The sequence below is a fragment of the Lithobates pipiens genome, unplaced genomic scaffold, assembly GCF_037356315.1.
Source record: "Lithobates pipiens isolate NorthernLeopardFrog02 unplaced genomic scaffold, aLitPip1_a1.2 Scaffold_35, whole genome shotgun sequence".
Lineage (NCBI taxonomy): Eukaryota > Metazoa > Chordata > Amphibia > Anura > Ranidae > Lithobates > Lithobates pipiens.
Genome location: NW_027507811.1, coordinates 10,786,980 through 10,814,506, shown reverse-complemented (window position 1 = coordinate 10,814,506; position 27,527 = coordinate 10,786,980). Strand labels below are relative to the sequence as shown.

The following is a 27,527-nucleotide window of genomic DNA, read 5'->3' as shown; positions in this document are numbered from 1 at the left end:
CTTAGTCTCTCTCCAATTATTCATTTTAAGATGCGGGCACCTCAAGGGGCAGACTGAGCCGGGCCCCCCCCCCCACCTCGGGGCCCTCGGTCGGCGACCGAGTGACCGAATGGTCAGTCCGCCCCTGCTTACATACATCCTATAACTAAACATTTGTAAAAAAGTATCTCTGCTTAATCAGAATACATGTTTTGATCATCACAACTAAATGTTTAATATATAAATGGCGATTCCATTTACTCGATCACCATCTTTATGAATACGTAGATACTTTGCACGTTTTTTTTTTTTTTTTATGTGAATAAATTGCATACATTCTTTGATCAAAGCGTCGGATCACGTGCCTCCCTTCTTCTTTTTTCCTCAACTTGACAGTAATCCACACAGCTTTGTATTTGAAAGTCCGTGTATTGAAGAAATAACATTTGGTGAACCGTCTGAAATGGATAAGAACTACAAATTAGTTCTTGGTTATCTGCTGCTGTTTCTAATTAAAAAGTATAAATGTGCATGTACATTAGAAGTAAACACTCTCTGAGATATGTTCAGCTCGGCTACTTCTAAATTCTGAGTTATTGGTGGGCGGGGTTGATATTTTCATACAGAAAGATACGTCATTGCTATGTCAGTCTAATTGGTACATCTCATTGGTTACAATACAAGAGAAATGAAGAAACTTGATGCTTGAAGTTCGGTTGAAGCTGGTTCTGTTATCTCAAATGCATTCTTCTAACGCAGGGGATGTAGGGTATAGACGCCATCTTAACTCCGAACAGAGAAGTCAATCTGTATACTACATAATAAGTAAGGAGCATAGGAACATGTATACACATAAGCAAATAGACATTTTCTGATTATCGTTATGTACATTAGATTCCTTAACACGTCCAACATAAGGTATTTTCCGGACAGGAACATGAAATCATTAACAGTCTCTATGTATGTCTCAGTGATGAGGAACTGCAGCACTTACACATTCCGTGTTCTCTCTCCGTAGGAATCCACTGTTCTCTTTCTGCCACATGTCTCTCTCTCCACCCACTTACCTCATCCTTGGTGAGAGAGAGAGAGAGAGCATAGCAGCCATATTGAAAAAGGACAAACAAACACTGCATAACAGGAGTATACACTTGGCAAATGGGCAAAGAAATTATCACATCACTACAAGTGTATAAGAATATAGAGAACACACACAGCACAAGGCCGTGCTCGCACTACGAGACGTTTCTCGGGGGTGCAGATCCTCTGAGCTCTACAAGGTGGTGATCTTTTCACTTTTACCCAGACAGGAAGACTCTATGGAAGACAGGAAGTGATGTCACAGACAGACAGGAAGTTCCGGGTGAGAGGTGAGTCGGGAAGAAGTAGCGTGGAGACATTGTTGGGCCTGGCAGCAGAGGAGGTAATAAGATATTATTATTATTATTATACAGGATTTGTATAGTGCAGACAGTTTACACGGCACTTTAGAACACGAGGGCAGACAGTACAGTTACAATACAGGAGGAATCGGAGGGCCCGGCTCGTTAGAGCTTACAATCTAAGAATATATATATATATATATATATTTCTCTTTCTCGTGTGACCCCCATCTATAAGGATATACAGTGCACACAGAACAAGGGCGTGTTCATACTTCGAGACACTGCATTTCCTCTGAGCTCCACAAGGTGGTGATCTCACTTCTACTCAGACAGGAAGTGATGTCAGGTTCAGACAGGAAGTTCCAGGTTAGAGGTCAGTCAGAGGAAATAGAGAGGAGACATTGCTGGAAATGACAGAAAAGGAGGTAATAAGATCTTATTTTATATATACACCAAGTAACCCCCCGTCATGTCTGTCCTCTTCCTCCATAGTCACTGTGACATCTTTTATCTCCAACAGATGATGATACACACATATATAGTGTGGAAACCTAGATTAACCCTTTCATGGTCAGAACATTTCCTCACCTATGGGGCCGCAACATTTCCTTCATTTTGGAGATAAATTCTAGTAATATGTTCCTCTAAACAAACAGCCCTGACAATAAATAGATAAGACAATGACCATCCTGACCATACATGACCTACAAAGGGCAATTATTACACCACACCGGCAGATTTACCCCTTCAGGGTCAGAACGTTTCCCCAGTTACGGGGCCGAAACATTGTCTTCATTTTGTTGGTGTGTCACCTTTCCCACCAATCACCTTCTCACCTCATCAGTCTATACTAACGGACTATATGACTTTTATTAGTAGTGGGGGATGGGGGGGGGGATTGGAATATGTATGTTTTTATTTTAGAAGATTCAAATAGGAAGAAAGAGGGAAAATGTCATTTGTAGAAAGAATGTCCTGAAAACAAATCTTTCCATATTGATCCAAGTCTCAGATATTCATTCACACCATCCCCCACCATGATCAGGTAGATGGGTAACAATCACCGAGAGGATTTATACACAAACATGTTTGTTACAACAAATGTTTTATTATATATTCAGAGTGGAAACATCGGGGATGATAATATAATTGTTAAAGAAGAGTATAAAGAGGAGGATGAGGAGTATGGTGTGATGAATCAGCTTTCTGAAGGACATCATTATGGAGCAATCAAGTAACATAAACCCACCAGAGAGATGTCCCCATCCTCTGTATTCCCGGGATTCCACACAGGAAGGTCACACCATCCCCCACCATCATCAGGTAGATGAGGAACAATCACTGATAGTATCATTAGGATCTGTACATTATCTGCATTGTTACCATTGATGTCATTTTTATTATATATTCAGAGTGGAAACCTGAGAGATCCTAAAGTTGAGGTTAAAGAAGAGATAAAAGAGGAGGATGACCAGGACACCATGGTGGAGTCATCCAGCTACAGAAACCCACCAGAGAGATGTCCCCGTCCTCTGTATTCCCGGGATTCCACACAGAAAGATCACACCATCCCCCACTGTTACAAGGTTGGTGGGACGGAGAATCTAGAGCATACACTTAGCCCTTGTACACACGGTCGGAGATTCCGACGGAATGTGTCCTATCGGACCGTTTTGTCAGATAATCCACTGTGTGTGGCCTCCATCGGACTGTTTCCGTCGGAGTATCCGACGGACCAAGTTTTCCAACTTGTCCGTAAAATTTTTTCCGACAAAATGCTCCGATCGGACATACTCCGATCATGTGTAGCCTACTCCGACGGACAAAGTGCCACGCATGCTCAGATCAAATTCCTAGACCAAAGCTATTGGCTACTAGCCTGAACGTAGTCCCATCGTAACGAAATAACGTCATCGCGTTATGTACAATCGGATTTTCCGACAACTTTGTCCGACCGTGTGTATGCAACAGTTTCGGACAAAATCCGTCGGACAAAATCCAACGGATTTGGTTGTCAGAATGTCCGACCGTGTGTACAAGGGCTGACAGTGACAATGTGTGGATATTTTATGTGATCTCACAATATTAAAGCTCTTATTTTACAGATGATTTTCTCTCTCATTTTCTTGGTTTAGAGTGGAGATCCAATCGATATAGAATTTGAGGTGAAATCAGAAGAAGAAGAAGAGAGGTATGTGAGGGATGATCAGCAGTCTATGGAGGAGGATGGAATAACGGGGACATTTATAGAGGAGGACACTCCTACAGAGATCAGCACAGGTGGGTCATTAACACTAAATACATTCCTCCACCCATACTGCTCACTGATTGGTCCAGAGTAGGGCGGGGGCTGGGTGATATCAGCCTGTAATCCCCTGGTCACTTTCCTGAGCTGTGTTCCCTGTCCTGTATTCCTGGATTTCTCTCCGATAATCTTCCTTCTCTGTGCTGCCGACACAATTTATGTCTCTAGACTGGATTTATGGAGATTCTGGGGATCAGCAAAATGTTGACTCTCACTATAGGCATTGCTTAACCTAGGCACCGGCGGCATGTGTCTTGGGTCTTCTGCCCCATGCCAGGGTATAGCAGGATCTCTATCTTTGCAGTTCTTCTGGGGTCACTTGCTCTGTTGTCTGCTGGCTATGCTGGGTGGAGGGATATGTCTGTATAGTCTTAGACCCAAGTCACTGAGTGCAGTCTCAGGAGATGGGAGGCAGCGGTGTGGGACCTCTGCAACTTGTCTCCAGTAAACATTTACGTTTCCACTGATTTCTGAACACCAATATTATGAACCCTGACCCTTCACTATATACTCTATATTGTACATTACATACTCCTGACCCCTGCACTATATACTCTATGTTGTACATTACATCATTCTCATACTATACAGTCCTATATGTTGTATCTTATACAATATGTTGTACATTACATAGTCCTGACTTCTCCTCTCCCCTCTACCCACTGCTATATATACACATAATATGTATTCTCTTTTGTTACACCCATTTCCTACCAGCTGGACATTTTATATCGGATAATGTGATTGGAGGACAGACTTTTACATGGTGATAATAATGTGATAACATCCTCAAACTTTGGAACCTTAAACAGAAAGTGATAATGGGGGAGGAGTCAATAACCCAATGATGGGGGTCTTCAGGATCAGTCCAGTCTTCATCTTGGTTGTTCTCCCCCCATCCTCACTCTCTGACCTCTGGTGGGGCTCAGCCCCGCTGTTATTCATGACTAAATCATGGACTAAATAAGGAAGTGCAGGACTTCTTGTGTTGGGAAGATGGCAATGAGTGATAGAGGGGGAGGGGACACTCGTCCTATAATCCCCTCATCACTGTCACTCCTATAGAAGACAGTTCTCGTTGTTTCCTCCCTCTCTGACTAAGGTCCATGAATAAAGAAATGATCTGGTAGGAGATCAGAGGACCCATTTACTAGTTACCTTGAGGGGGGAATTGTAAGATCCTCAAAGACAAAGCTGCCTGATGTGGGCGGAGTCCTGGTTTAGGGGAACCAATCAGCTCATGTCTAGTAATAATCTTTGTATTTCTATTTTAGTAGATGGACGGGAGATGAGGAAAACCTCAGAGGATTGTCTCACTTTGTCTCCAGACTGTAAAGTAGAAGATGAGGACATCACACAGTATAGTCCAGGAGAAAACCCGACTACCTCAAATGTCCATCCGGCACCACACAGTGTAGATGGACCATCGTATTCCTCTTATCCTGAGGAACCTCAGACTGTGCGGGACGGTGCCGGACCATCGTATTCCTCTTATCCTGAGGAACCTCAGACTGTGACGGATGGTGCCGTCCTTCGAAAAGATAAGAGGTTTTCCTGTACTGAGTGCGGGAAGTGTTTCCATTCTAAATCTAGTTTTAATATGCATAAAAAATGTCATACAGGTGAAAAGCCACATTCCTGTTCTGAGTGCGGGAAATGTTTTCCAGCAAAGTCGCTTCTTCTCAGACATCAGAGGTCGCACACGGGTGAGAAGCCATATTCCTGTCCTGAGTGTGGGAAATGTTTTGTACAGAAATCAGAACTTCTCAGACATCAGAGGTCTCACACGGGTGAGAAGCCGTATTTCTGCCCTGAGTGTGGGAAATATTTTTCAGATAAGTCCAGTCTTTCCTATCATCAGAGTTCACACACGGGTGAGAAGCCGTATTCCTGTCCTGAGTGCGGGAAATGTTTTTCAGATAAGTCCAGTCTTTCCTATCATCAGAGATCACACACGGGTGAGAAGCCGTATTCCTGTCCTGAGTGCGGGAAATGTTTTTCAGTTAAGTCGCTTCTTCTCAGACATCAGAGGTCTCACACGGGTGAGAAGCCGTATTACTGTCCTGAGTGTGGGAAAAGTTTTTCATTGAAGTCGAATCTTGACAGACATCAGATGTTGCACACGGGTGAGAAGCCTTATTCCTGTCCTAAGTGTTTGAAATGTTTTTCAGATACGTCCAGTCTTTCCTATCATCAGAGATCACACACGGGTGAGAAGCCGTATTCCTGTTCCGAGTGTGGGAAATGTTTTTCCGTTAAATCGCGTCTTCTCAAACATCAGAGGTCACACACGGGTGAGAAGCCGTATTCCTGTCCTGAGTGTGGGAAATGTTTTTCAGCCAAGTCCAGTATTTCCTATCATCAGAGATCACACACGGGTGAGAAGCCATATTCCTGTCCTGAATGTGGGAAATGTTTTTCAGCGAAGTGGCATCTTGATACACATCAGAGGTTGCACACGGGTGAGAAGCCATATTCCTGTCCTGAGTGTGGGAAATGTTTTGTACAGAATTCAGAACTTCTCAGACATCAGAGGTCGCACACGGGTGAGAAGCCGTATTCCTGTCCTGAGTGTGGGAAATGTTTTTCACAGAAGTCCAATCTTGACACCCATCAGAGATCTCACACGGGGAGAGAAGCCGTATTCCTGTGAGGGAATTGTTCCTCACTGAAGTCCTGTCATCCTGTACATCAGGGGTCCCACACAACCCTTGAGGTGTAAGCCCTTGTACACACGGTCGGAGAATCTGTCGGAATGTGTCTTATCGGACCGTGTCGTCAGATAATCCGACTGTGTGTGGTATGCATCGGACTGATTCCGTCCGAATCTCCGTCCGACCCAATTTTCCAACATGTTGGAAATATTTCCCGACCAACTGGGCCGGACGGACCTAATCCGATCATGTGTAGAGCATTTTGATCGGACGAAGTGCCACGCATGCTCAGATCAAATTCCTACATCAAAGCTATTGGCTACTAGCCTGAATCTAGTCCCATCGTAACAAAATTACGTCATCACGTTCTGAAAGATCGGATTTTTCGCCAACTTGGCCCAACCGTGTGTATGCAACAGTTTCGGACACAATCCGTCCGACTAAATCCGACGGATTTGGTTGGCAAAATCTCCGACCGTGTGTACGTGGGCTATTAGTGAGTGCGGGAAACGTCTTGTATATGAATGTTGCTGGACATGTGGGGAAGAAGCACACCCTGATATACACCTCAGATATACTCCATGGCTGATCTTCATCATGGAAGAAACAGTTGATAAGGAGATCAGAGATCACCAAAGACATGGATGAAGTGTTGCACCGTGTCGGCCATTGATAGCAGGAGAAAAATAAAAATGGAGTCCTTACCTCTCATTGGTACATTTTGTGGTGTAAACTTTTTTTTTCTATTGATTGAACTAGATGGACTTGTGTCCTTTTTTCAACCAGACTATCTATATGTAATAAACATTTACAGGTCTAGTTTTAAAAACAAATCTTTGACCAAGTGTGACGAGCATTCACCGTACTATGACAAATTCTGGTCGTATTTTATTTCATAAAGTGATTTCCTATGATCATTTACTCCATCTAGTGGCCATAATGTGGAATTTTATGTAGTTCAGGATAGATGGTCACTAGATGGCGCTGACAGTCATAGGAAATCTTTGTGTTATCTCCTTTCACGCCTAATGCCCCGTACACACGATCGGAAATTCCGCCAGCAAAGTCCGATGTGAGCTTTTGGTCGTAAATTCAGACCGTGCGTATGCTCCTTCTGGCGTTCCCGCCAGCAAAAGATTGAGAGCAGGTTCTCAATTTTTCGGTCGGAAAATGTTCCGATCGGAAATTCCGATCTTCTGTACCAATTTCGACGCACAAAATTCATACGCATGCTCTGAAGCATTGAACTTAATTTTCTCGGCTTGTCGTAGTGTTGTATGTCACCGCATTCTTGACGGTCGAAAGTTCTGAGAACTTTTGTGTAACCGTGTGGATGCAAGCCAAGCTTGAGCGGAATTCTGTCGGAAAAAAACATCCAAGTTTTTTCCGACGGAAAATCCACTCGTGTGTACGGGGCATAAGGGTAAAACAAAGCTTAATGCCTAAGCACAATTTTGCGACTTTGACATGTGTTAGTAAATCCGTACATATCATCACAACTACTTTGTGCCTCCAGGTGGATTATACCGCATTTGTTTCAGAACAAATTGGGCTTTCATTTGGTGGTAAATGGTGATTGATGTCTCCTGATTTATTTATTTTCATTATCAAAGGATAACTGGCCCAAACTAGTAAAAAAAAAAAAAAAACTTTTTTTAAATGTAGCTGTATATTTCTTGTTACAACCATAACCTTCCACCAAAGAACAACCCCAAATAAATTCTCCTGCTCCTAACGATTGCAGCGATACCACATACACTATATTACCAAAAGGGGGTATTTGTGAGGTTGCCAGGGTTGCAGAGATGGGAGAATACAAGGTCAAGGGTATTACCATTGGAATGAGTGGAAGTATGTGTCCATTGGGTTAAGTCAAAAGATGAGGTTAAGTTGAGAAGTTTAGCTGTAGTTGGGCTATTAACATTGACAGGAATGTGGAAGTCACCAAGAATGATCGTAAATATTTCAGAAGAGAGAAAGTAAGGTAGTCAGGCAGCAAAGTCGTCAAGAAAGCCCAATACCGTTTCAGGAGGCCGATAAATTGCTGCAATCCTCAGAGAAATAGGAGGAGAAAAACAGACGAAATGCAATGCATCTCGAAAGAAGAGCGGGAGGGACTTGGAAGGTGCTTTGTGGGGATATAAGGAATCCAACTCCACCTCCTTTCTGTCTGTCGGATCTGGGGAAGTGAGTCCAATGGAGGCCACCATGGGAGAGGGCAGCAGGAGAGGCCGAGTCAAAATTTTGAACCCAGGTTTCGGTTATGGTGAGTATGTTAAAGCCATGTGAGATGAAGAGGTCGTGTACAGATGTTAGCTTGTTACAGATGGAGCGGGCATTCCAAAAGCCAGGTTTTCGGTTACGGTGAGTATGTTAAAGTGGTTGTAAACCCTTACAAACCACTTTGACCTACAGGTAAGCCTAGATTAAGGCTTACCTGTAGGTCCAAGCAATATCTCCTAAACCTATATGGTTTATAGGTGCAATTTGTACTACTAAAAATAATATGAAAAACACCAGAGCAAAATGTAATAATGCATTAAAGTGTTTGTTCACCAATGCCAGAAGTCTGCCAAGCAAAATAGGTGAGTTGGAAGCTGTGGTGCATGAGGAGAGCTATGATGTAATCGGTATTGCTGAAACTTGGCTTCAATCCTCACATGACTGGGCTATTAATATTCCTGGCTATGCACTCTTTCGGAGAGACAGGGTAAAAAGGAAAGGTGGCGGGGTCTGTCTCTATGTGAGAAGTGATCTCAAAGCAAGTGTGAAACAGGACCTGGTGGATGGAGAGTGTGATGAGTCCGAAGCATTATGGGTGGAACTGCATTTAGATGGGTGTAGTTCAAAGTTAATCGTTGGAGTTTGTTATAGACCACCCAATGTGAATGAGGAGGTGGAGACTCAGCTCCTTGCACAGATGGAAAGGGCTGCAAGGGCTGGGACAGTGATAATAATGGGGGATTTTAACTACCCAGAAATTGACTGGAGTAATGGCACTGCTGGGACAGTTAAAGGGCAAAAAATGATAAACCTATTACAGGACAATTTTATGGTCCAGTTTATTGAGGCCCCAACTAGGAATGAAGCTCTGTTGGACCTGGTAATCTCAAACCATGCAGAACTTATTACTAATGTCCAGATAAAGGAACACCTGGGTAGCAGTGATCATAACATGATTTCCTTTGATGTTAGCGCTAAACAAGAAATACATACGGGTAAGATAAAAACACTTAACTTCAAGAGAGCTAATTTTCCGAGGATGAGGGCTACTCTCCAGGACTTAGACTGGGAGAGAATATTCGCTTCAATGGGCACAGAACAGAAATGGGAATTCTTCAAAAAGACTGTTGGGGACCTCACTGCAAAGTATATTCCCATGGGCAATAAGTTTAAAAGGCTAAAAACAAAACCTATGTGGCTCACGGCCAAAGTTAAAAAAGCTATAAACTGTAAGAGAAGAGCTTTTAAAAAATATAAAAATGAAGGATCACTAGTGTCATTTAAATGTTACAAAGAAATTAACAGAATATGTAAAAAGGAAATCAAGGATGCAAAAATTCAAAACGAACGACAGATTGCAAAAGATAGTAGGACAAACCCCAAAAAATTCTTCAAATATATTAATAGTAAAAAGGTCAAGTCTGAGCATGTAGGCCCTTTACAAAACAATCTAGAGTTGGTGACTGGGGACAAAGAGAAGGCTAATTTATTAAACACTTTCTTCAGCTCTGTGTACACAAAAAAGCATGGGGGAGCGCATGTCCATAATGGGGGTGATAGTGACACAGCCCCAAATGATCCACAATGGCTCAAAAGTGATATGGTCCAGAAATACTTAGACAGAATAAAGGTGGATAAAGCACCTGGCCCTGATGGCATCCACCCACGGATCCTAAAAGAATTGAGCTCTGTAATTTCAGAGCCATTGTATCTAATTTTTAGGGACTCATTAATGACGGGAATAGTCCCACTGGATTGGCGCAGGGCGAACGTGGTGCCTATATTTAAAAAGGGATCAAAGTCTTTACCAAGTAACTATAGACCTGTTAGCTTAACTTCTATAGCTGGGAAGATACTGGAGCGTTTAATAAAAGACCACATCGACGAGTTCTTGCTGAACAAAAACACTTTAAGCAACAGACAACATGGATTCATGAAAGACAGAAGTTGTCAGACAAATCTGATTTCTTTTTATGAGGAGGTAAGTAAAACCTTGGACAGAGGGGTGGCGGTGGACGTGATATACTTGGATTTTGCAAAAGCATTCGATACAGTTCCCCACACACGGCTCATGTGTAAGGTAAAGTCTACAGGTTTGGAAATATCAGTTTGTAAATGGATAGAAAATTGGCTAGAAGACAGAATTCAGAGAGTAGTGGTTAATGACTCTTACTCTGAATGGTCTAAGGTTATCAGTGGTGTACCCCAAGGTTCAGTGCTGGGACCCTTACTTTTTAACATCTTTATAAATGATATTGGGTCTGGCATCAAAAGTAATATTTCTGTCTTTGCAGATGACACCAAGATATGCAGTGGAATAACGTCCTTACAGGATGTCTCCAATTTACAAGCCGACCTCAATACACTGTCTAATTGGGCGACTATGTGGCAGATGAGGTTTAATGTTGATAAATGTAAAGTTATGCACTTGGGGCCTAAGAATATGCATGCATCATACATGCTAGGGGGAGTACAACTGGGGGAATCCATAGTGGAGAAGGATCTGGGGGTTTTGGTAGACCATAAGCTCAATAACAACATGCAATGCCAAGCTGCTGTTTGCAAAGCGAGCAAAGTCCTTTCTTGTATTAAGAGAGGTATGGACTCCAGAGAGAGAGATATCATTTTGCCCCTGTTCAAATCATTAGTAAGACCTCACCTGGAATATGCCGTTCAGTTTTGGGCACCAGTTCTCAAAAAGGATATCGAGGAACTGGAGAAAGTGCAGAGAAGGGCAACCAAACTGATAAGAGGCATGGAGGAACTCAGCTATGAGGAGAGATTAGAGGAACTAAATTTATTCACTCTTGAGAAGAGGAGATTAAGGGGGGATATGATCAACATGTTCAAATACATTAGGGGTCCATATAGTGAACTTGGTGTTGAGTTGTTCTCTGTACGGTCAACCCAGAGGACACGGGGGCACTCTTTACGTCTAGAGGAAAAGAGATTTCATCTTCAAGTACGGAAAGGTTTCTTCACAGTTAGAGCTGTGAAAATGTGGAATAGACTCCCGCCAGAGGTGGTTCTGGCCAGTTCAGTAGACTGCTTTAAGAAAGGCTTGGATACTTTCCTGATGGTACATAATATAACTAGGTACTAACATAGGTAAAGTTGATCCAGGGAAAATCCGATCGCCTATTGGGGGATCAGGAAGGAATTTTTTTCCCCTGCTGTAGCAAATTGGAGCATGCTCTGCTGGGTTTTTTTTTTTTCGCCTTCCTCTGGATCAATTGTGGACATAAAATTGGGTATCTGGATTGTACGATTATTTTTTATTTTATTTATTTGTTTTTAAGGTTGAACTGGATGGACTAGTGTCTTTTTTCAACCTGACTAACTATGTAAGATGGGAGTAGGATGTGCATGAGGGCATGTGTCTAGCGGCCCTGGTGTTTATGTCAGCATGTGGGTTCAGTAATTGCAGGAGATGATGGGTGCAGTAGTAGGGAGAGGGTAGGAGTGAGGGTGATATGTGCATGCTGCAGGGTAGAGAGGAGGGGTTGAGTGAGGATAATTTGAGGATAGAAGACACTGATGTGAGAAGGAAGAGAATGAGGAGCATGTTAGTGGATAGACAGTGGGAATCTGACTTGATATAAAATAAATGTCAAATGCTGGTTTGCTTGTCGTCTTGCAGAGTGGAGTCTTTGTTGTATCTTCATCCAGCTTTAGTTATCCTGCTTTCGTTAAACTGCGGCGGTGAACCTCGAGACAGAGCCACTCAGGAAAGAGAGGAGATGGCTAATGCCGCATACACCGGCCAGAAAAAGACAGATGAGAGCTTTTCATCGGAAAATGCGACCGTGTCTATGCTCCATCGGAATTTAGCTGTCTGAATTCCTGCCAGCCAGAAATGGACAGCATGTTCCCAATTTTCCAGACGGAAAAACTTTCTATCGGTAATTCCGATCGTGTGTACGCAATTCCGACACGCCAAAAAATCACGCATGCTCAAATTCAACTAGGAGACTGAAGATATTGGCTACTGGCTATTGAACTTCCTTTTTCTAGTCACGTCGTACGTGTTGTATGTCACCGCGTAATAAAAACGGAATTTGGTGTGACCGTGTGTAGGCAAGACAGCTTTCCATAGGGAAAACCATCAGAGCTTTTTCCGATCGTGTGTACGCTGCAACAGGCTAAGGTCGTAAAGCTAATTACCTCTCTTGATCACTCAAGCCAAATGGGGTTGAGAATCAATCGACAGTAATGTTGCTATTGCAGTGCGGTTGTTATAGAGCTAGCATTATATATAGAAGTTTAAAGATATGGCAGCAGAAGTCATTTACCAAAAATGATACAGGCAATGTCAGTAGAGTGTACAGATGGATAGAAGACATTTACCATTAAAGTTCATTTGCGTATAAGGGCCGGTGTCCCAACAATTTTGGCAATGTAGTGTATAAGGATACACACTACGTACACACACAGCACAAGGCCGTGCTCACACTACGAGACGTTTCTCAGGGCTGCAAATCCTCAGAGCTCCCCAAAGTGCTGATCTCACTTCTAGTCTCTATGGAAGATAGGACGTGATGTCACATACAGGCAGGAAGTCTCTATGGAAGACAGGAAGTGATGTCACATAAAGACAGGAAGTTCCGGGTGAGAGGGGAGTCGGGTGGAAGTAGAGAGGAGACATTGTTGGAACTGGCAGCAGAGGAGGTAATAAGTTATTATTATTATACAGGATTTATATGGCGCCAACAGTTTGTTCAGCACTTTATAACATGAGGGCAGACAGTACAGTTACAGTACAGGAGGAATCGGAGGGCCCGGTTCATTAGAGCTTACAATCTAAGAATATTATTTTCTAGTTACACCCAGTAACCCACCCCCCACCCCCCCCCGTCATGTCTGTCCTCTTCCTCCATAGTCACTGTGACGTCTTAAAATAAAATAAAAGTCTAAAAATAGCGGCACTTTACCACCGACACACCCACCAAGCCAGTGTGAAAGGGGGCCTATGAGAGTGTAAAATACTTGGGACATAAGGATGAGCTCAGCTGTGTTCGCAAACAGCACATGCAGAGCCCGCCAGGAAGTCGGAACTGCACGGCACTAATCATAGGCAGCAAGACGTTTCCCCATGCTGTATGTGTAGCGTGTAATGTACAATATAGTGTATATTGTGCAGGTGTGTGTAATGTTTGGTGGGGAGCCTCCCAGTGTAATTTTTGGGGGGTGGGGGGAGGTCTCCTGGTGTAGTATGGGGGGGGACAGGGGAGTCATCCTGTAAGGCATTGGCCGAGGACTGTATGTATATTGTATGGGGGGGTGAGGACTGTATGTATATTGTATGGGGGGGGGGTGAGGACCGTATGTACTGTATGTATGTATATTGTATGGGGGCGAGGACTGTTTGTATATTGTATGGGGGGGGGTGAGGACTGTATGTATGTATATTGTAAGGGGGGTTGAGGACTGTATGTATATTGTATGGGGGGGGGGGGGAGAACTGTATGTATGTATATTGTATGGGGGTGAGGACTGTATGTATATTGTATGGGGGTGAGGACTGTATGTATATTGTATGGGGGGGGGGGGGGGGGACTGTATGTATATTGTATGGGGGTGAGGACTGTATGTATCTTGTATAGGGGGGAGGGGGAGGACTGTATGTATATTGTATGGGGGGGAGGGGGAGGACTGTATGTATATTGTATGGGGGGGGGGGTGAGGACTGTATGTATATTGTATGGGGGAGTGAGGACTGTATGTATATTGTATGGGGGGGAGGGGGAGGACTGTATGTATATTGTATGGGGGGGGAGGTGAGGACTGTATGTATATTGTATGGGGGGGGGCGGGTGAGGGCTGTATGTATATTGTATGGGGGTGAGGACTGTATGTATATTGTATGGGGGGGCAGGTGAGGACTGTATGTATATTGTATGGGGGGGAGGTGAGGACTGTATGTATATTGTATGGGGGGGGAGGTGAGGACTGTATGTATATTGTATGGGGGGGGGGGAGGGTGAGGACTGTATGTATATTGTATGGGGGTGAGGACTGTATGTATATTGTATGGGGGTGAGGACTGTATGTATATTGTATGGGGGTGAGGACTGTATGTATATTGTATGGGGGTGAGGACTGTATGTATATTGTATGGGGGTGAGGACTGTATGTATATTGTATGGGGGTGAGGACTGTATGTATATTGTATGGGGGTGAGGACTGTATGTATATTTTATGGGGGTGAGGACTGTATGTATATTGTATGGGGGTGAGGACTGTATGTATATTGTAAGGGGGGGGCAGTGAGGGCTGTATGCATATTGTATGGGGGGGAGGGGTTGCACTGTATGTATGGATGTTGTATGGGGGAGTGAGGACTGTATGAATAGATGGTGTATGAGGGAGGGGTGAGAACCCTTTGTTGAATTCCTGACATATACAATACCCCAAAAACGTACTGTACACGTCTCCCAGCGTGATCTCTGCAGTTCTCAAGAGAGCAGCAGGTAACATGAAGGCTCCGCCTGCAATTCCACCTCCGTGTCCCCCATCTGCAGCCAGCCAGAGCCCAAGACCTCCGTGTCCCCCGTCTGCACCCAGCAACATGGAGGCTCCACCTCCGTGTCCCGTCTGAACTTAGCACACTGAGCGGATGTAGGCACTGAGTGCAGGGGGGTAAATGGGGAGGGAGAAACCTTGGCATGGCAGGAGCAGAAATCACTGCGTATATAGCGACACAGGCACGGTGAGCCACAGGTTGGGTTAGGTGAGGTATTGTCTGGGTTACAGGTGGGCAGAGACCCGGACACATGTCTCAAAAACTGGACTGTTTGGGTGAAAACCAGACAGGTGGCAACCTCAGTGTCAGAACATTCCCCCACTTATGGGGCCGGAACATTTCCTTCATTTTGGAGATGAATTCTAGTAATATGTTCCTCCAAACAAACAGCACTGACAATAAATAGACAAGACAATGACCATCCTGACCATACATGGCCTACAGAGGGCAGTTATTACACCACACAGGCAGATTTACCCCTTCAGGATCAGAACGTTCCCCCAGTTACGGGGCCGGAACATTGTCTTCATTTTATTGGTGTGTCACCTTTCCCACCAATCACCTTCCAGGCATGGACTGGCCATCGGGACTACCGGGAGTTTGCCGGTGGGCCGAATGGCTCAGTGGGCCAGTCAGGTGCAGTCCTGCAGCCGCTCCTCTCTGACAGTGAGTGATCATGATTTTACTCCTGTCAGAAGGAACTGCTTCCGTCACTTGCTGGAGAGAGCATTAGGCATTATGCTCCCTCCAGCCTGCAGACTTTCCTTCCTCTCTTCCCTTATCACTTGTTATTACATGACTGAAGAGAGGAACGAAAAGCTACCTTCAAAACTGTGAGTACATGTGGGAGAGGGAGGACACTCTGATGTGAAGGGGGCCACTGGTGGGGACTCTGATGTGAAGGGGGCTTCTGATGGGACACTCTGATGTGAAGGGGGCTTCTAATGGGGACACTCTGATGTGAAGGGGGCTGCTGATGGGGACTCTGATGTGAAGGGGGCTTCTGATGGGACACTCTGATGTGAAGGGGGCTTCTGATGGGGACACTCTGATGTGAAGGGGGCTGCTGATGGGGACTCTGATGTAAAGGGGGCTGCTGGTGGGGACTCTGATGTGAAGGGGGCTTCTGATGGGGACACTCTGATGTGAAGGGGGCTTCTGATGGGGACACACTGATGTGAAGGGGGCTTCTGATGGGGACACACTGATGTGAAGGGGGCTGCTGATGGGGACTCTGATGAGAAGGGGGCTGCTGATGGGGACTCTGATGTGAAGGGGGCTGCTGATGGGGACTCTGATGTGAAGGGGGCTGCTGATGGGGACTCTGATGTGAAGGGGGCTGCTGATGGGGACTCTGATGTGAAGGGGGCTTCTGATGGGGACTCTGATGTGAAGGGGGCTTCTGATGGGGACTCTGATGTGAAGGAGGCTGCTGGTGGGGACTCTGATGATGAAGGGGGCTTCTGATGGGGACTCTGATGATGAAGGGGGCTTCTGATGGGGACTCTGATGTGAAGGAGGCTGCCGATGGGGACTCTGATGTGAAGGGGGCTTCTGATGGGGACTCTGATGTGAAGGAGGCTGCTGGTGGGGACTCTGATGATGAATGAGGCTTCTGATGGGGACTCTGATGTGAAGGGGGCTTCTGATGGGGACTCTGATGTAAAGGGGGCTTCTGATGGGGACTCTGATGTGAAGGAGGCTGCTGGTGGGGACTCTGATGATGAAGGGGGCTTCTGATGGGGACTCTGATGTGAAGGGGGCTTCTGATGGGGACTCTGATGTGAAGGAGGCTGCCGATGGGGAATCTAATCTGAAGGGGGCTTCTAATTGGGACTCTGATGTGAAGGAGGCTGCTGGTGGGGACTCTGATGATGAAGGGGGCTTTTGATGGGGACTCTGATGTGAAGGGGGCTTCTGATGGGGGGACTCTGATGTGAAGGGGCTGCTGATGGGGACACTCTGATGTGAAGGGGGCTTCTGATGGGGACTCTGATGTGAAGGGGGCTTCTGATGGGGACTCTGATGTGAAGGAGGCTGCCGATGGGGACTCTGATGTGAAGGGGGCTTCTGATGGGGACTCTGATGTGAAGGGGGCTTCTGATGGGGACTCTGATGTGAAGGAGGCTTCTGATGGGGAATCTGATGTGAAAGGGCTGCTGGTGGGGACATACTGATGTAAGGAGGACACTGTTGGGGACACTCAAAATGAAAGTGGGCCGGTCATGCTGAAGTCCAGGGCCAAATTTTTGTCCCAGTCCAGCCTGTCACCTTCTCACCTCATCAGTCTATACTAACAGATTATATGACTTTTATTAGTAGTGGGGGATGGGGGGGATTGGAATATGTATGTCTTTATTTTAGAAGATTCAAATAGGAAGAAAGAGAGAAAATGTCATTTGTAGAAAGAATGTCCTGAAAACAAATTTTTCCATATTGATCCAAGTCTCAGATATTCATTCACACCATCCCCCACCATGATCAGGTAGATGGGTAACAATCACCGAGAGGATTTATACACAATCATGTTTGTTACAATAAATGTTTTATTATATATTCAGAGTGGAAACCTTGAGGATTATAATAGTGTTATTAAAGAAGAGTACAAGCAAGAGGACAAGGAATATGGTGTAATGAAGGAGCTTTCAGAAGGACATAAGGATATGATGGAGCCACCAAATACCAGCAACCCACCAGAGAGATGTCCCCGTCCTCTGTATTCCCGGGATTCCACACAGGAAGGTCACACCATCCCCCACCATCATCAGGTAGATGAGGAACAATCACTGGTAGTTATACATTATGCACAAGCATGTGTGTTACAATAAATGTTTTATAATATATTGCAGATTGGAAACCTCGGGGATGATAATATTTTTGTCAAAGAAGAGTATAAAGAGGAGGATGAGGAGTATGGGGTTATGGAGGAGTTTTCAGAAGGACACAAGGATATGATGGAGCCGCCTAATACCAGAAACCCACCAGAGAGATGTCCCCGTCCTCTGTATTCCCGGGATTCCACACAGGAAGGTCACACCATCCCCCACCATCATCAGGTAGATGAGGAACAATCACTGGTAGTTATACATTATGCACAAGCATGTGTGTTACAATAAATGTTTTATAATATATTGCAGATTGGAAACCTCGGGGATGATAATATTTTTGTCAAAGAAGAGTATAAAGAGGAGGATGAGGAGTATGGGGTTATGGAGGAGTTTTCAGAAGGACACAAGGATATGATGGAGCCGCCTAATACCAGAAACCCACCAGAGAGATGTCCCCGTCCTCTGTATTCCCGGGATTCCACACAGGAAGATCACACCATCCCCCACTGTTACAAGGTTGGTGGGACGGAGAATCTAGAACATTCACTTACAGGGACAATGTGGGGATTTTTTATGTGATGTCACAATATTAAAGCTCTTATTTTACAGATGATTTTCTCTCTCATTTTCTTGGTTTAGAGTGGAGATCCAATCAATATACAATTTGAGGTTAAAGAAGAAGAAGAAGAAGAGAGGTATGTGAGGGATGATCAGCAGTCTATGGAGGAGGATGGAATAACGGGGACATTTATAGAGGAGGACACTCCTACAGAGATCAGCACAGGTGGGTCATTAACACTAAATCCATTCCTCCACCCATACTGCTCACTGATTGGTCCAGAGTAGGGCGGGGGCTGGGTGATATCAGCCTGTAATCCCCTGGTCACTTTCCTAAGCTGTGTTCCCCGTCCTGTATTCCTGGATTTCTCTCCGATAATCTTCCTTCTCTGTGCTGCCGACACAATTTATGTATCTAGACTGGATTTATGGAGATTCTGGGGATCAGCTGGCAGAAAAATGTTCACCATTGGTGACCTAGACACCTGGGGTATGCACCTTGAGTCTTCTGCCCCATGCCCGGGTCCAGCAAGATCTCTGACAGAACAATCCCCCCAGGATTACTTGCTCTGTTGTCTGCTGGCTGTGCCGGGTGGAGGGATATGTCTGTATAGTCTCAGACCCAAGTCACTGAGTGCAGTCTCAGGAGATGGGAGGAGCGGTGTGGGACCTCTGCAACTTGTCTCATGTAATCATTTCATCTTCCACTGATTACTGAACATCAATATTATGAATCCTGACCCTTCACTATATAATTTATATTGTACATTACATAATTCTGACCCCTGCACTATATACTCTATGTTGTATTTTAACCACTTTCAGACCGGACCAATTTGCTGGTCAAAGACCAGACCACTTTTTTGCGATTCGGCACTGCGTCGCTTTAACTGACGATTGCGCGGTCGTGCGACGTGGCTCCCAAACAAAATTGACGTCCTTTTTTTCCCACAAATAGAGCTTTCTTTTGGTGGTATTTGATCACCCCTGCGGTTTTTATTTTTTGCGCTATAACCAAAAATAGAGCGACAATTTTGAAAAAAACTAATTATTTTTTACTTTTTGTTATAATAAATATCCCCCAAAAATATATTAAAAAAACATTTTTTTCCCTCAGTTTAGGCCGATACGTATTCTTCTACATATTTTTGGTAAAAAAAATCGCAATAAGCGATTATTGATTGGTTTGCACAAAAGTTATAGCGTTTACAAAATAGGGATAGTTTTATAGCATTTTTATTAATAATTTTTTATTATTTTTTTTTTTTACTGGTAATGGCGGCGATCAGCGATTTTTATTGTGACTGCGACATTGTGGGGGACCCATCGGACATTTTTGACACATTTTTGGGACCATTGTCATTTATACAGTAATCACTGCTATAGTGATTCCTGTGTAAATGACACTGGCAGTGAAAGGGTTAACCAGTGGGTGGCAGTGTAGGGGTTAAGTGTTCCTAGGGGTGTGTTACTAACTGTGGGGGGGTTGGGCTTTCATTTAGTGCACACTGATCTCTGCTCCAATCACATGGAGCAGAGATCAGCGTCACTAGTTGCTAGGCAGAATGGAGAAATGTTGTTTACACGGCATTTCCTCCATTCGGCCGTCCCGTGAGACGATTGCGGGTCCCGCGACCGGACTCACGGGGGTGCCGACCAGCGCGGGAGCGCGCCGCCGGCGGCGCGCACCCAATGGCAGGGTGGCATTGAATATTGGACATACCTGTACGCCAATATGCCTGCCCATGCCATTCTGTCGACGTACATCGTCGTGCGCTGGTCGGGAAGTGGTTAACATACTCCTGACCCCCTGCCCTATATAATTTATATTGTAAATTACATACTCCTGACCCTTGCCCTATATACTCTATGTTGTATATTTCATACTCCTGACCCCTGCACTATATACTCTATGGTGTACATTACATACTCCTGACTAGGGATGAGCCAAAACGTTCCGCCGGTTCGGTTTGCACCAGAACACCACGAACAGGCAAAACATTTGTGCGAAAAAAAATAAAGAATTGTAATAAATAAATATTTAAAAGGTAAATTGTAACAATAATTAAAAAATAAAATAAAAAACACACTGACACCGTCCACTCCCCCCCCCCCCCCCCAAAAAAAAAAAACATTGTAAAGAACATAACAAAAAATAAAATTGTTAAAAAATAAAAAACTACTGACGCAGTCCACGCGTCATCAGTGCTGCATATTAGTGCCAGTGTCATGTGACATTAACCACTCAAGGACCGCCTCCTGTACATATACGTCAGCAGAATGGCACGGCTGGGCAAAGTAACATACCTGTACATTACTTTCAATTTCCCACCATGCGTGCTTGCCTGCCGCGAGATCCGTGACCCTGTCTGCGGACTCAATGTCCGATGGGTGCCCGCGATCCTCACACAGAGCTGAAGAACGGGGAGATGCCGATGTAAACACAGCATCTCACCGTTCTGCCTAGTGACAAGACACCGATCGTCTGCTCCCTGTCGTCGGGAGCGGCGATCAGTGTCGTGTCACTGCTAGACCATCCCCCCAGACAGTTAGAATCACTCCCCAGGACACACATAACCCCTCCCCCCACCCGCTAGTGGTTAACCCCTTCACTGCCAGTGACATTTTTACAGTAATCAATGCAATTTTATAGCACTGATCGCTGTAATAATGGCAATGGTCCCCAAAAATGTGTCAAAACTGTCTGACGTGTCCGCCATAATGTTGCAGTCACGATAAAAATCGCTGATCGCCGCCATTACAAGTAAAAAAAAAAAAAATGGAATAAAAATGCCATAAAATGATCCCCTATTTTGTAGACGCTATAATTTTTGCGCAAATCAATCAATAAATTGATTATTGTAATTTTTTTTAACAAAAAGATGTAAAAAAAATACGCATTGGCTTAAACTGAGGAAGAATACTTTTTTTTTATATATCTTTTGGGGGATATTTATTAAAGGAAAAAGTAAAAAATGATGCATTTTTTTCAAAATTGTCGCTCTATTTTTGTTTATAGCGCAAAAAATTAAAAACGCAGAGGCGATCAAATGCCACCAAAAGAAAGTTCTTCTGGGGGAAAAAAGTACGTAAATTTTCTTTGGGAGCCACGTCGCATGACCGCATAATTGTCAGTTAAAGCAGCGCAGTTCCGAATCGCAAAAAGTCCTCTGGTCTTTGGCCAGCCAAATGGTCCGGGGCTGAAGTGGTTAAAAAAAGTATCGGTAATCGGTATCAGCGAGTACTTGAAAAAAAGTATCGGTACTTGTACTGGGTCTTAAAAAAAGTGGTATCGGTGAAACCCTATTCATAACAGTACCGAAGCAAAATGACATTCCTAAAGGAAAAAAATGTCATTTAAAATTGCTCACGGCTGTATCGTATTGTCTGATCCCAGCAATATACATAAAAAATCATTGAAAAAAAGGCGTGGGTCCCCTCCCCCTCCCCCAGTCCCTTCTCTCTAGACTCACGTTACTCCCTTCCTCAACCTGGAAACCAACATCGGAGCCTTCAAATTCCTGCGTGTCCTCCAGCAGCATGCAACCTACACTGTAACCTGCCTGGGTGACACAGGATAAAGATGGCTTTGTTATCCACTCCACCGACCCTTCTGCATGTTGTGGCTCAATAACACGGCCAGCAGCAGAAAAATTGGACATTTGCAGAGATTGCACCATGTCCATGACCACCACTGTTCACTATAGACACAGAGGCTGCTTGCCCTCTTTTTTAGTGGCCTGTGAGCATCTGCCTCTCCTTGGTGGCCTTTCGGACATGGGGATTGGGGATTTTTTTTTTCAACAAAACACTGCACTGTATTATATACTGCGTACATCGCCTGCACTGTATTAGAAACAGTACACCGGCGGCACTGTATTATATACTGTGTACACAGCCTGAAGGGAATTAGAAACTGTACAAACTGTATTATATACTGTGTACACAGCCTGAAGGGTATTAGAAACTGTACACACTGTATTATATACTGTGTACACAGGCTGAAGTGTATTAAAAACTGTACACACTGTATTATATACTGTTTACACAGCCTGAAGGGTATTAGAAACTATACACACTGTATTATATACTGTGTACACAGCCTGAAGGGTATTAGAAACTGTACACACTGTAGTATATACTGTGTACACAACCTTAAGTGTATTAGAAATTGTACACACTGTATTATATACTGTTTACACAACCTGAAGGGTATTAGAAACTATACACACTGTATTATATACTGTGTACACAGCCTGAATGGTATTAGAAACTGTACACACTGTATTATATACTGTGTACACAGCCTAAAGTGTATTAGAAACTGTACACACTGTATTATATACTGTGTACACAGCCTTAAGTGTATTAGAAACTGTGCACACTGTATTATATACTGTGTACACAGCCTGAAGGGTATTAGAAACTATACACAGTGTATTATATACTGTGTACACAGCCTTAAGGGTATTAGAAAAAGTACACACTGTATTATATACTGTGTACACAGCCTAAAGGGTATTAGAAAAAGTACACACTGTATTATATACTGTGTACACAGCCTGAAGGGTATTAGAAACTGTACACACTGTATTATATACTGTGTACACAGCCTGAAGTGTATTAGAAACTGTACACACTGTATTATATACTGTGTACACCGCCTGAAGTGTATTAGAAACTGTACACAATGTATTATATACTGTGTACACTGCCTGCACTGTATTAGAAACTGTACACACTGTTTTGTATACTGTGTACACTGCCTGAAGTGTATTATATACTGTACACCACCTAATGTACTGCATATATATGCTGAATGCAGAGTGTATGTATGTTGTTGCAGAGCGTCCCAGAGAGAGCCAGGAAATGTCCTGTTTGGGGTTTATACGTCTCTCAGGCTCCTCTCATACATGTTCAGGGATCTCTGATCCATGGTCCAGTTTGGGTCTTGGTCCTCCCCCCCCAGGCTAATCTAAACTCGCCTACATATATATATATATATATATATGTATACATCGTCTGAAGTGTATTATATACTGTACACTGCCGAATGCACTGTATATATACACGCTATGCTGAATGCAGAGTATATTATATCTCAAATACACTGACTGTATATAGAGTCTACACTAAATATATAGTCTACACTGAATGCAGAGTGTGTGTATATATATATATATATATATATATATATATATATAAAAATCAAATACACTGCCACTAACTACCCTGCCTGCCTAATCTAGCTCAAGCTATCTTTCCGTCCACGGCAACAACACTATACCCAACTATAAGCAGTCTTATAGAGTGTGGGGCATGGACGTAATCCCCCTGAGCCATTCGCAGTGCATTATGGGGCATTACGCAGCTCTCAAATTTGCCACAAACGCCCCATAATGTTCGCTGTTTGGCGAACGGGTGAACACCCGATGTTTGAGTTGAACTTATCTTTGACTCCTTACCCCTGCACTATATATTCTATATTGTACATTACATACTCCTGACCCCTGCACTATATATTCTATATTGTACATTACATAATTCTGACACTATATAGTCTTATCTGTTGTATCTTATACAATGTGTTGTACATTACATACTCCTGACTTCTCCTCTCCCATATATATATATATACACATAATATGTATTCTCTTTTGTTACACCCATTTCCTACCAGCAGGACATTTTATATCTGATGATGTGATTGGAGCACAGACTTTTACATGGTGATAATAATGTGATAACATCCTCACACTTTGGACCCTTAAACAGAAAGTGATAATGTGGGAGGAGTCAATAACCCAATGATGGGGGTCTTCAGGATCAGTCCAGTCTTCATCTTGGTTGTTCTCCCCCCATCCTCACTCTCTGACCTCTGGTGGGGCTCAGCCCCGCTGTTATTCATGATTAAGCTGCCTGATGGGGGCGGAGTCCTGGTTTAGGGGAACCAATCAGCTCTTGTCTAGTAATAATCTTTGTATTTCTATTTTAGTAGATGGACGGGAGATGAGGAAAACCTCAGAGGATTGTCTCACTTTGTCTCCAGACTGTAAAGTAGAAGATGAGGACATCACACAGTATAGTCCAGGAGAAAACCCGACTACCTCAAATGTCCATCCGGCACCACACAGTGTAGATGGACCATCGTATTCCTCTTATCCTGAGGAACCTCAGACTGTGCGGGACGGTGCCGGACCATCGTATTCCTCTTATCCTGAGGAACCTCAGACTGTGCGGGACGGTGCCGGACCATCGTATTCCTCTTATCCCGAGGAACCTCAGACTGTGCGGGACGGTGCTGGACCATCGTATTCCTCTTATCCTGAGGAACCTCAGACTGTGCGGGACGGTGCCGGACCATCGTATTCCTCTTATCCCGAGGAACCTCAGACTGTGCGGGACGGTGCCGGACCATCGTATTCCTCTTATCCTGAGGAACCTCAGACTGTGCGGGACGGTGCCGGACCATCGTATTCCTCTTATCCCGAGGAACCTCAGACTGTGCGGGACGGTGCCGGACCATCGTATTCCTCTTATCCCGAGGAACCTCAGACTGTGCGGGATGGTGCCGTCCTTCCAACAGATAAGAGGTTTTCCTGTACTGAGTGCGGGAAGTGTTTCAATTCTAAGTCTAGTCTTAATATTCATAAAAAATTGCATACTGGTGAGAAGCCACATTCCTGTCCTGAGTGCGGGAAAAGTTTTGTACAAAAATCAAAACTTGTCAGACATCAGAGGTCGCACACGGGTGAGAAGCCGTATTCCTGTCCTGAGTGTGGGAAATGTTTTGTACAGAAATCAGAAATTGTCATACATCAGAGGTCTCACACGGGTGAGAAGCCATATTCCTGTCGTGAGTGTGGGAAATGTTTTTCAGTTAAGTCGCATCTTGATAGACATCAGAGGTTGCACATGGATGAGAGGCCGAATTCCTGTCCTGAGTGCGGGAAATGTTTTGTACAGAAATCAGAGCTTGTCATACATCAGAGGTCTCACAAGGGTGAGCAGACATATTCATGTTCTGAGTGTGGCAAATGTTTTTCCGCAAAGTCGCTTCTTCTCAGACATCAGAGGTCTCACACAGGTGAGAAGCCGTATTCCTGTCGTGAGTGCGGCAAATGTTTTTCAGTTAAGTCGCATCTTGAGAGACATCAGATGTCGCACACGGGTGAGAAGCCGTATTCTTGTCCTGAGTGTGGGAAATGTTTTGTACAGAAATCAGAACTTGTCATACATCAGAGGTCTCACACGGGTGAGAAGCCATATTCCTGTTGTGAGTGCGGGAAATGTTTTTCAGATAAGTCCAGTCTTTCCTATCATCAGAAATCACACACGGGTGAGAAGCCGCATTCCTGTCCTGAGTGCGGGAAATGCTTTTCATTTAAGTCGCTTCTTCTCAAACATCAGAGGTCTCATACGGGGGAGAAGCCGTATTCCTGTCCTGAGTGCGGGAAATGTTTTTCAGTTAAGTCGAATCTTAACACACATCAGAAATCACACACGGGTGAGAAGCCACATTCCTGTCCTGAGTGCGGGAAATGTTTTTCATTTAAGTCGCTTCTTCTCAAACATCAGAGGTCTCACACGGGTGAGAAGCCGTATTCATGTTCTGAGTATGGGAAATATTTTTCGCAGAATTCATATCTTGACACACATAAGAGTTCTCACATGGGGGAGGAGCCGTATTCCTGTCCTGAGTGAGGGAATTGTTCCTCACTGAAGTCCTGTCTTCCTGTACATCAGGGGATCCCACACAACCCTCGAGGTGTATTAGTGAGTGCGGGAAATGTCTTGTATATGAATGTTGCTGGACATGTGGGGAAGAAGCACCCCCTGATATACACCTCAGATATACTCCATGGCTGATCTTCATCATGGAAGAAACAGTTGATAAGGAGATCAGAGATCACCAAAGACATGGATGAAGTGTTGTACCGTGTCGGGTCATTGATAGCAGGAGAAAAATAAAAATGGTGTCCTTACCTCTCATTGGTACATTTTGTGGTGTAAACTTTTTTTTTCTATTGATTGAACTAGATGTGTCTTTTTTCAACCAGACTATCTATATGTAATAAACATTTAAAGTTCTAGCTTAAAAAAATTGAAGTGTGACGAGCATTCGCCGTACTATGACAAATTCTGGTCGTATTTTATTTCATAAAGTGATTTCCTATGATCATTGGCGCCATCTAGCGGCCATAATGTGGAATTTTAGGTAGTTCAGGAGAGATACCTCATTATGGCCACTAGATGGGGCTGACAGTTATAGCAAATCACTTTGTTATCTCCTTCACACCTAAGGGTAAAACAAATGTTAATGCCTAAGCACAATTTTGCAACTTTGACATGTGTTAGTAAATCCGTACATATCATGACAACTACTTTGTGCCTCCAGGTGGATTATACCGCGTTTGTTTCAGGACAAATTGGGCTTTCATTTCATTAAATGGTGATTGATGTCTTTTCCTTTGATTAAAAAAAAAAAAAAAAAAAAAAAAACTGTCCCAAAATAGTAAAAAAAAAAAAACTAAAAAAAAAAAATGTAGCTGTATATTTCTCGTTACAACCATAACCTTCCACCGAAGAACCCAAGAGCCCAAAACAGTAAAAAAAACTTTTCTTTAAATGTAGCTGTATAGGGGGGCCTGGAGCGACATGCAGTAGGACGCTGGTAAGCTGAGCTCCGCCTGCGCGATATACTTACCGACATATCCTGGGACCCCATCGCCCGCAGTCCACCTATTTTCGGCCGCCTGAACACCCGGTGCCTCCAGGGAATATGTCCAAGCAAAAAAAAAAAAAAGCGTCCAAGCTGGACAAATATCGCCGGACAGACCAGGAACCCCCTGGAACAAGATGGCGGCTCCATGCTGGGAGAGGGGACTGCTGCAGGAGCTGACACAGCGAGAGTGCTCGACGCTATCACTGCCTGCCAAGAAGCCATAACGTCCTGTCAAACCAACCTGCTGGAATGAGGAAGTAAAGGTGGACATCTCCCTGGTAAGACAGGACTTCCAGAAGCTAAGGGACAGAGTTAAGGACACAGAAACTCGACTGAGCACTGTGGAG

At 44.1% G+C, this 27,527-nt stretch overlaps 3 protein-coding genes and 1 long non-coding RNA gene across 8 annotated transcripts in view; 3 read left to right on the top strand and 1 right to left on the bottom strand.

Annotated features, from left to right (window-relative positions):
- LOC143956085 (uncharacterized) overlaps positions 1-26,928 on the top strand; it is a 211,311-nt gene extending 184,383 nt beyond the window's left edge. Inside the window, exons 9-10 of one of the 3 annotated variants that reach the window (XM_077466215.1) lie at positions 5,533-5,889; positions 25,049-26,928. In XM_077466215.1, the coding sequence (XP_077322341.1) occupies positions 5,533-5,889; positions 25,049-26,159 (1,468 nt within the window). In that variant the 3' untranslated portion in view covers positions 26,160-26,928. Of the gene's footprint in view, positions 1-5,291; positions 6,311-25,046 lie in introns of all 3 variants that reach the window. The other 2 variants (XM_077466216.1, XM_077466214.1) reach the window with 2 other exon arrangements.
- On the bottom strand, positions 190-1,436 carry LOC143956152 (uncharacterized). The gene is made up of 2 exons (XR_013269852.1): positions 974-1,436; positions 190-437 (listed from the first exon to the last, which is right to left on the bottom strand). It is a non-coding gene; the product is annotated as an uncharacterized LOC143956152 (long non-coding RNA).
- On the top strand, positions 1,332-5,046 carry LOC143955958 (uncharacterized). Of its 3 annotated transcripts, none has more exons than XM_077466084.1 (4): positions 1,332-1,402; positions 2,486-2,687; positions 2,777-2,950; positions 3,500-5,046. In XM_077466084.1, exons 2-4 carry the CDS (start codon positions 2,586-2,588, stop codon positions 3,704-3,706), a joined length of 483 nt encoding a protein of 160 aa, XP_077322210.1. In that variant the 5' UTR covers positions 1,332-1,402; positions 2,486-2,585; the 3' UTR covers positions 3,707-5,046. The 3 variants fall into 3 exon arrangements, with proteins under 3 accessions (XP_077322210.1, XP_077322209.1, XP_077322211.1); XM_077466083.1 differs by lacking the exon at positions 1,332-1,402 and adding an exon at positions 1,727-1,789; XM_077466085.1 differs by lacking the exons at positions 1,332-1,402; positions 2,486-2,687 and adding an exon at positions 1,744-1,789.
- On the top strand, positions 17,898-18,773 carry LOC143955909 (uncharacterized). The gene is made up of 3 exons (XM_077466032.1): positions 17,898-18,125; positions 18,207-18,413; positions 18,537-18,773. The coding sequence occupies exons 1-3, from the start codon at positions 17,898-17,900 to the stop codon at positions 18,741-18,743; spliced, it is 642 nt and encodes a 213-aa protein (XP_077322158.1). The 3' UTR covers positions 18,744-18,773.
- Positions 26,929-27,527: the final 599 nt, after the last annotated feature.

What these genes read in the sequence shown, in the direction of transcription:
- LOC143955958 (XM_077466084.1), top strand. Translation starts at nt 2,586, where the DNA reads ATGGAGCAATCAAGTAACATAAACCCACCAGAGAGATGTCCCCATCCT. An exon ending in CCATCCCCCACCATCATCAG is followed by an intron (nt 2,688 to 2,776) that starts GTAGATGAGGAA and finishes TTATATATTCAG; the next exon opens with AGTGGAAACCTGAGAGATCC. An exon ending in CCATCCCCCACTGTTACAAG is followed by an intron (nt 2,951 to 3,499) that starts GTTGGTGGGACG and finishes TTCTTGGTTTAG; the next exon opens with AGTGGAGATCCAATCGATAT.
- LOC143955909 (XM_077466032.1), top strand. Translation starts at nt 17,898, where the DNA reads ATGTTTTATAATATATTGCAGATTGGAAACCTCGGGGATGATAATATT. An exon ending in CCATCCCCCACCATCATCAG is followed by an intron (nt 18,126 to 18,206) that starts GTAGATGAGGAA and finishes AATATATTGCAG; the next exon opens with ATTGGAAACCTCGGGGATGA. An exon ending in CCATCCCCCACTGTTACAAG is followed by an intron (nt 18,414 to 18,536) that starts GTTGGTGGGACG and finishes TTCTTGGTTTAG; the next exon opens with AGTGGAGATCCAATCAATAT.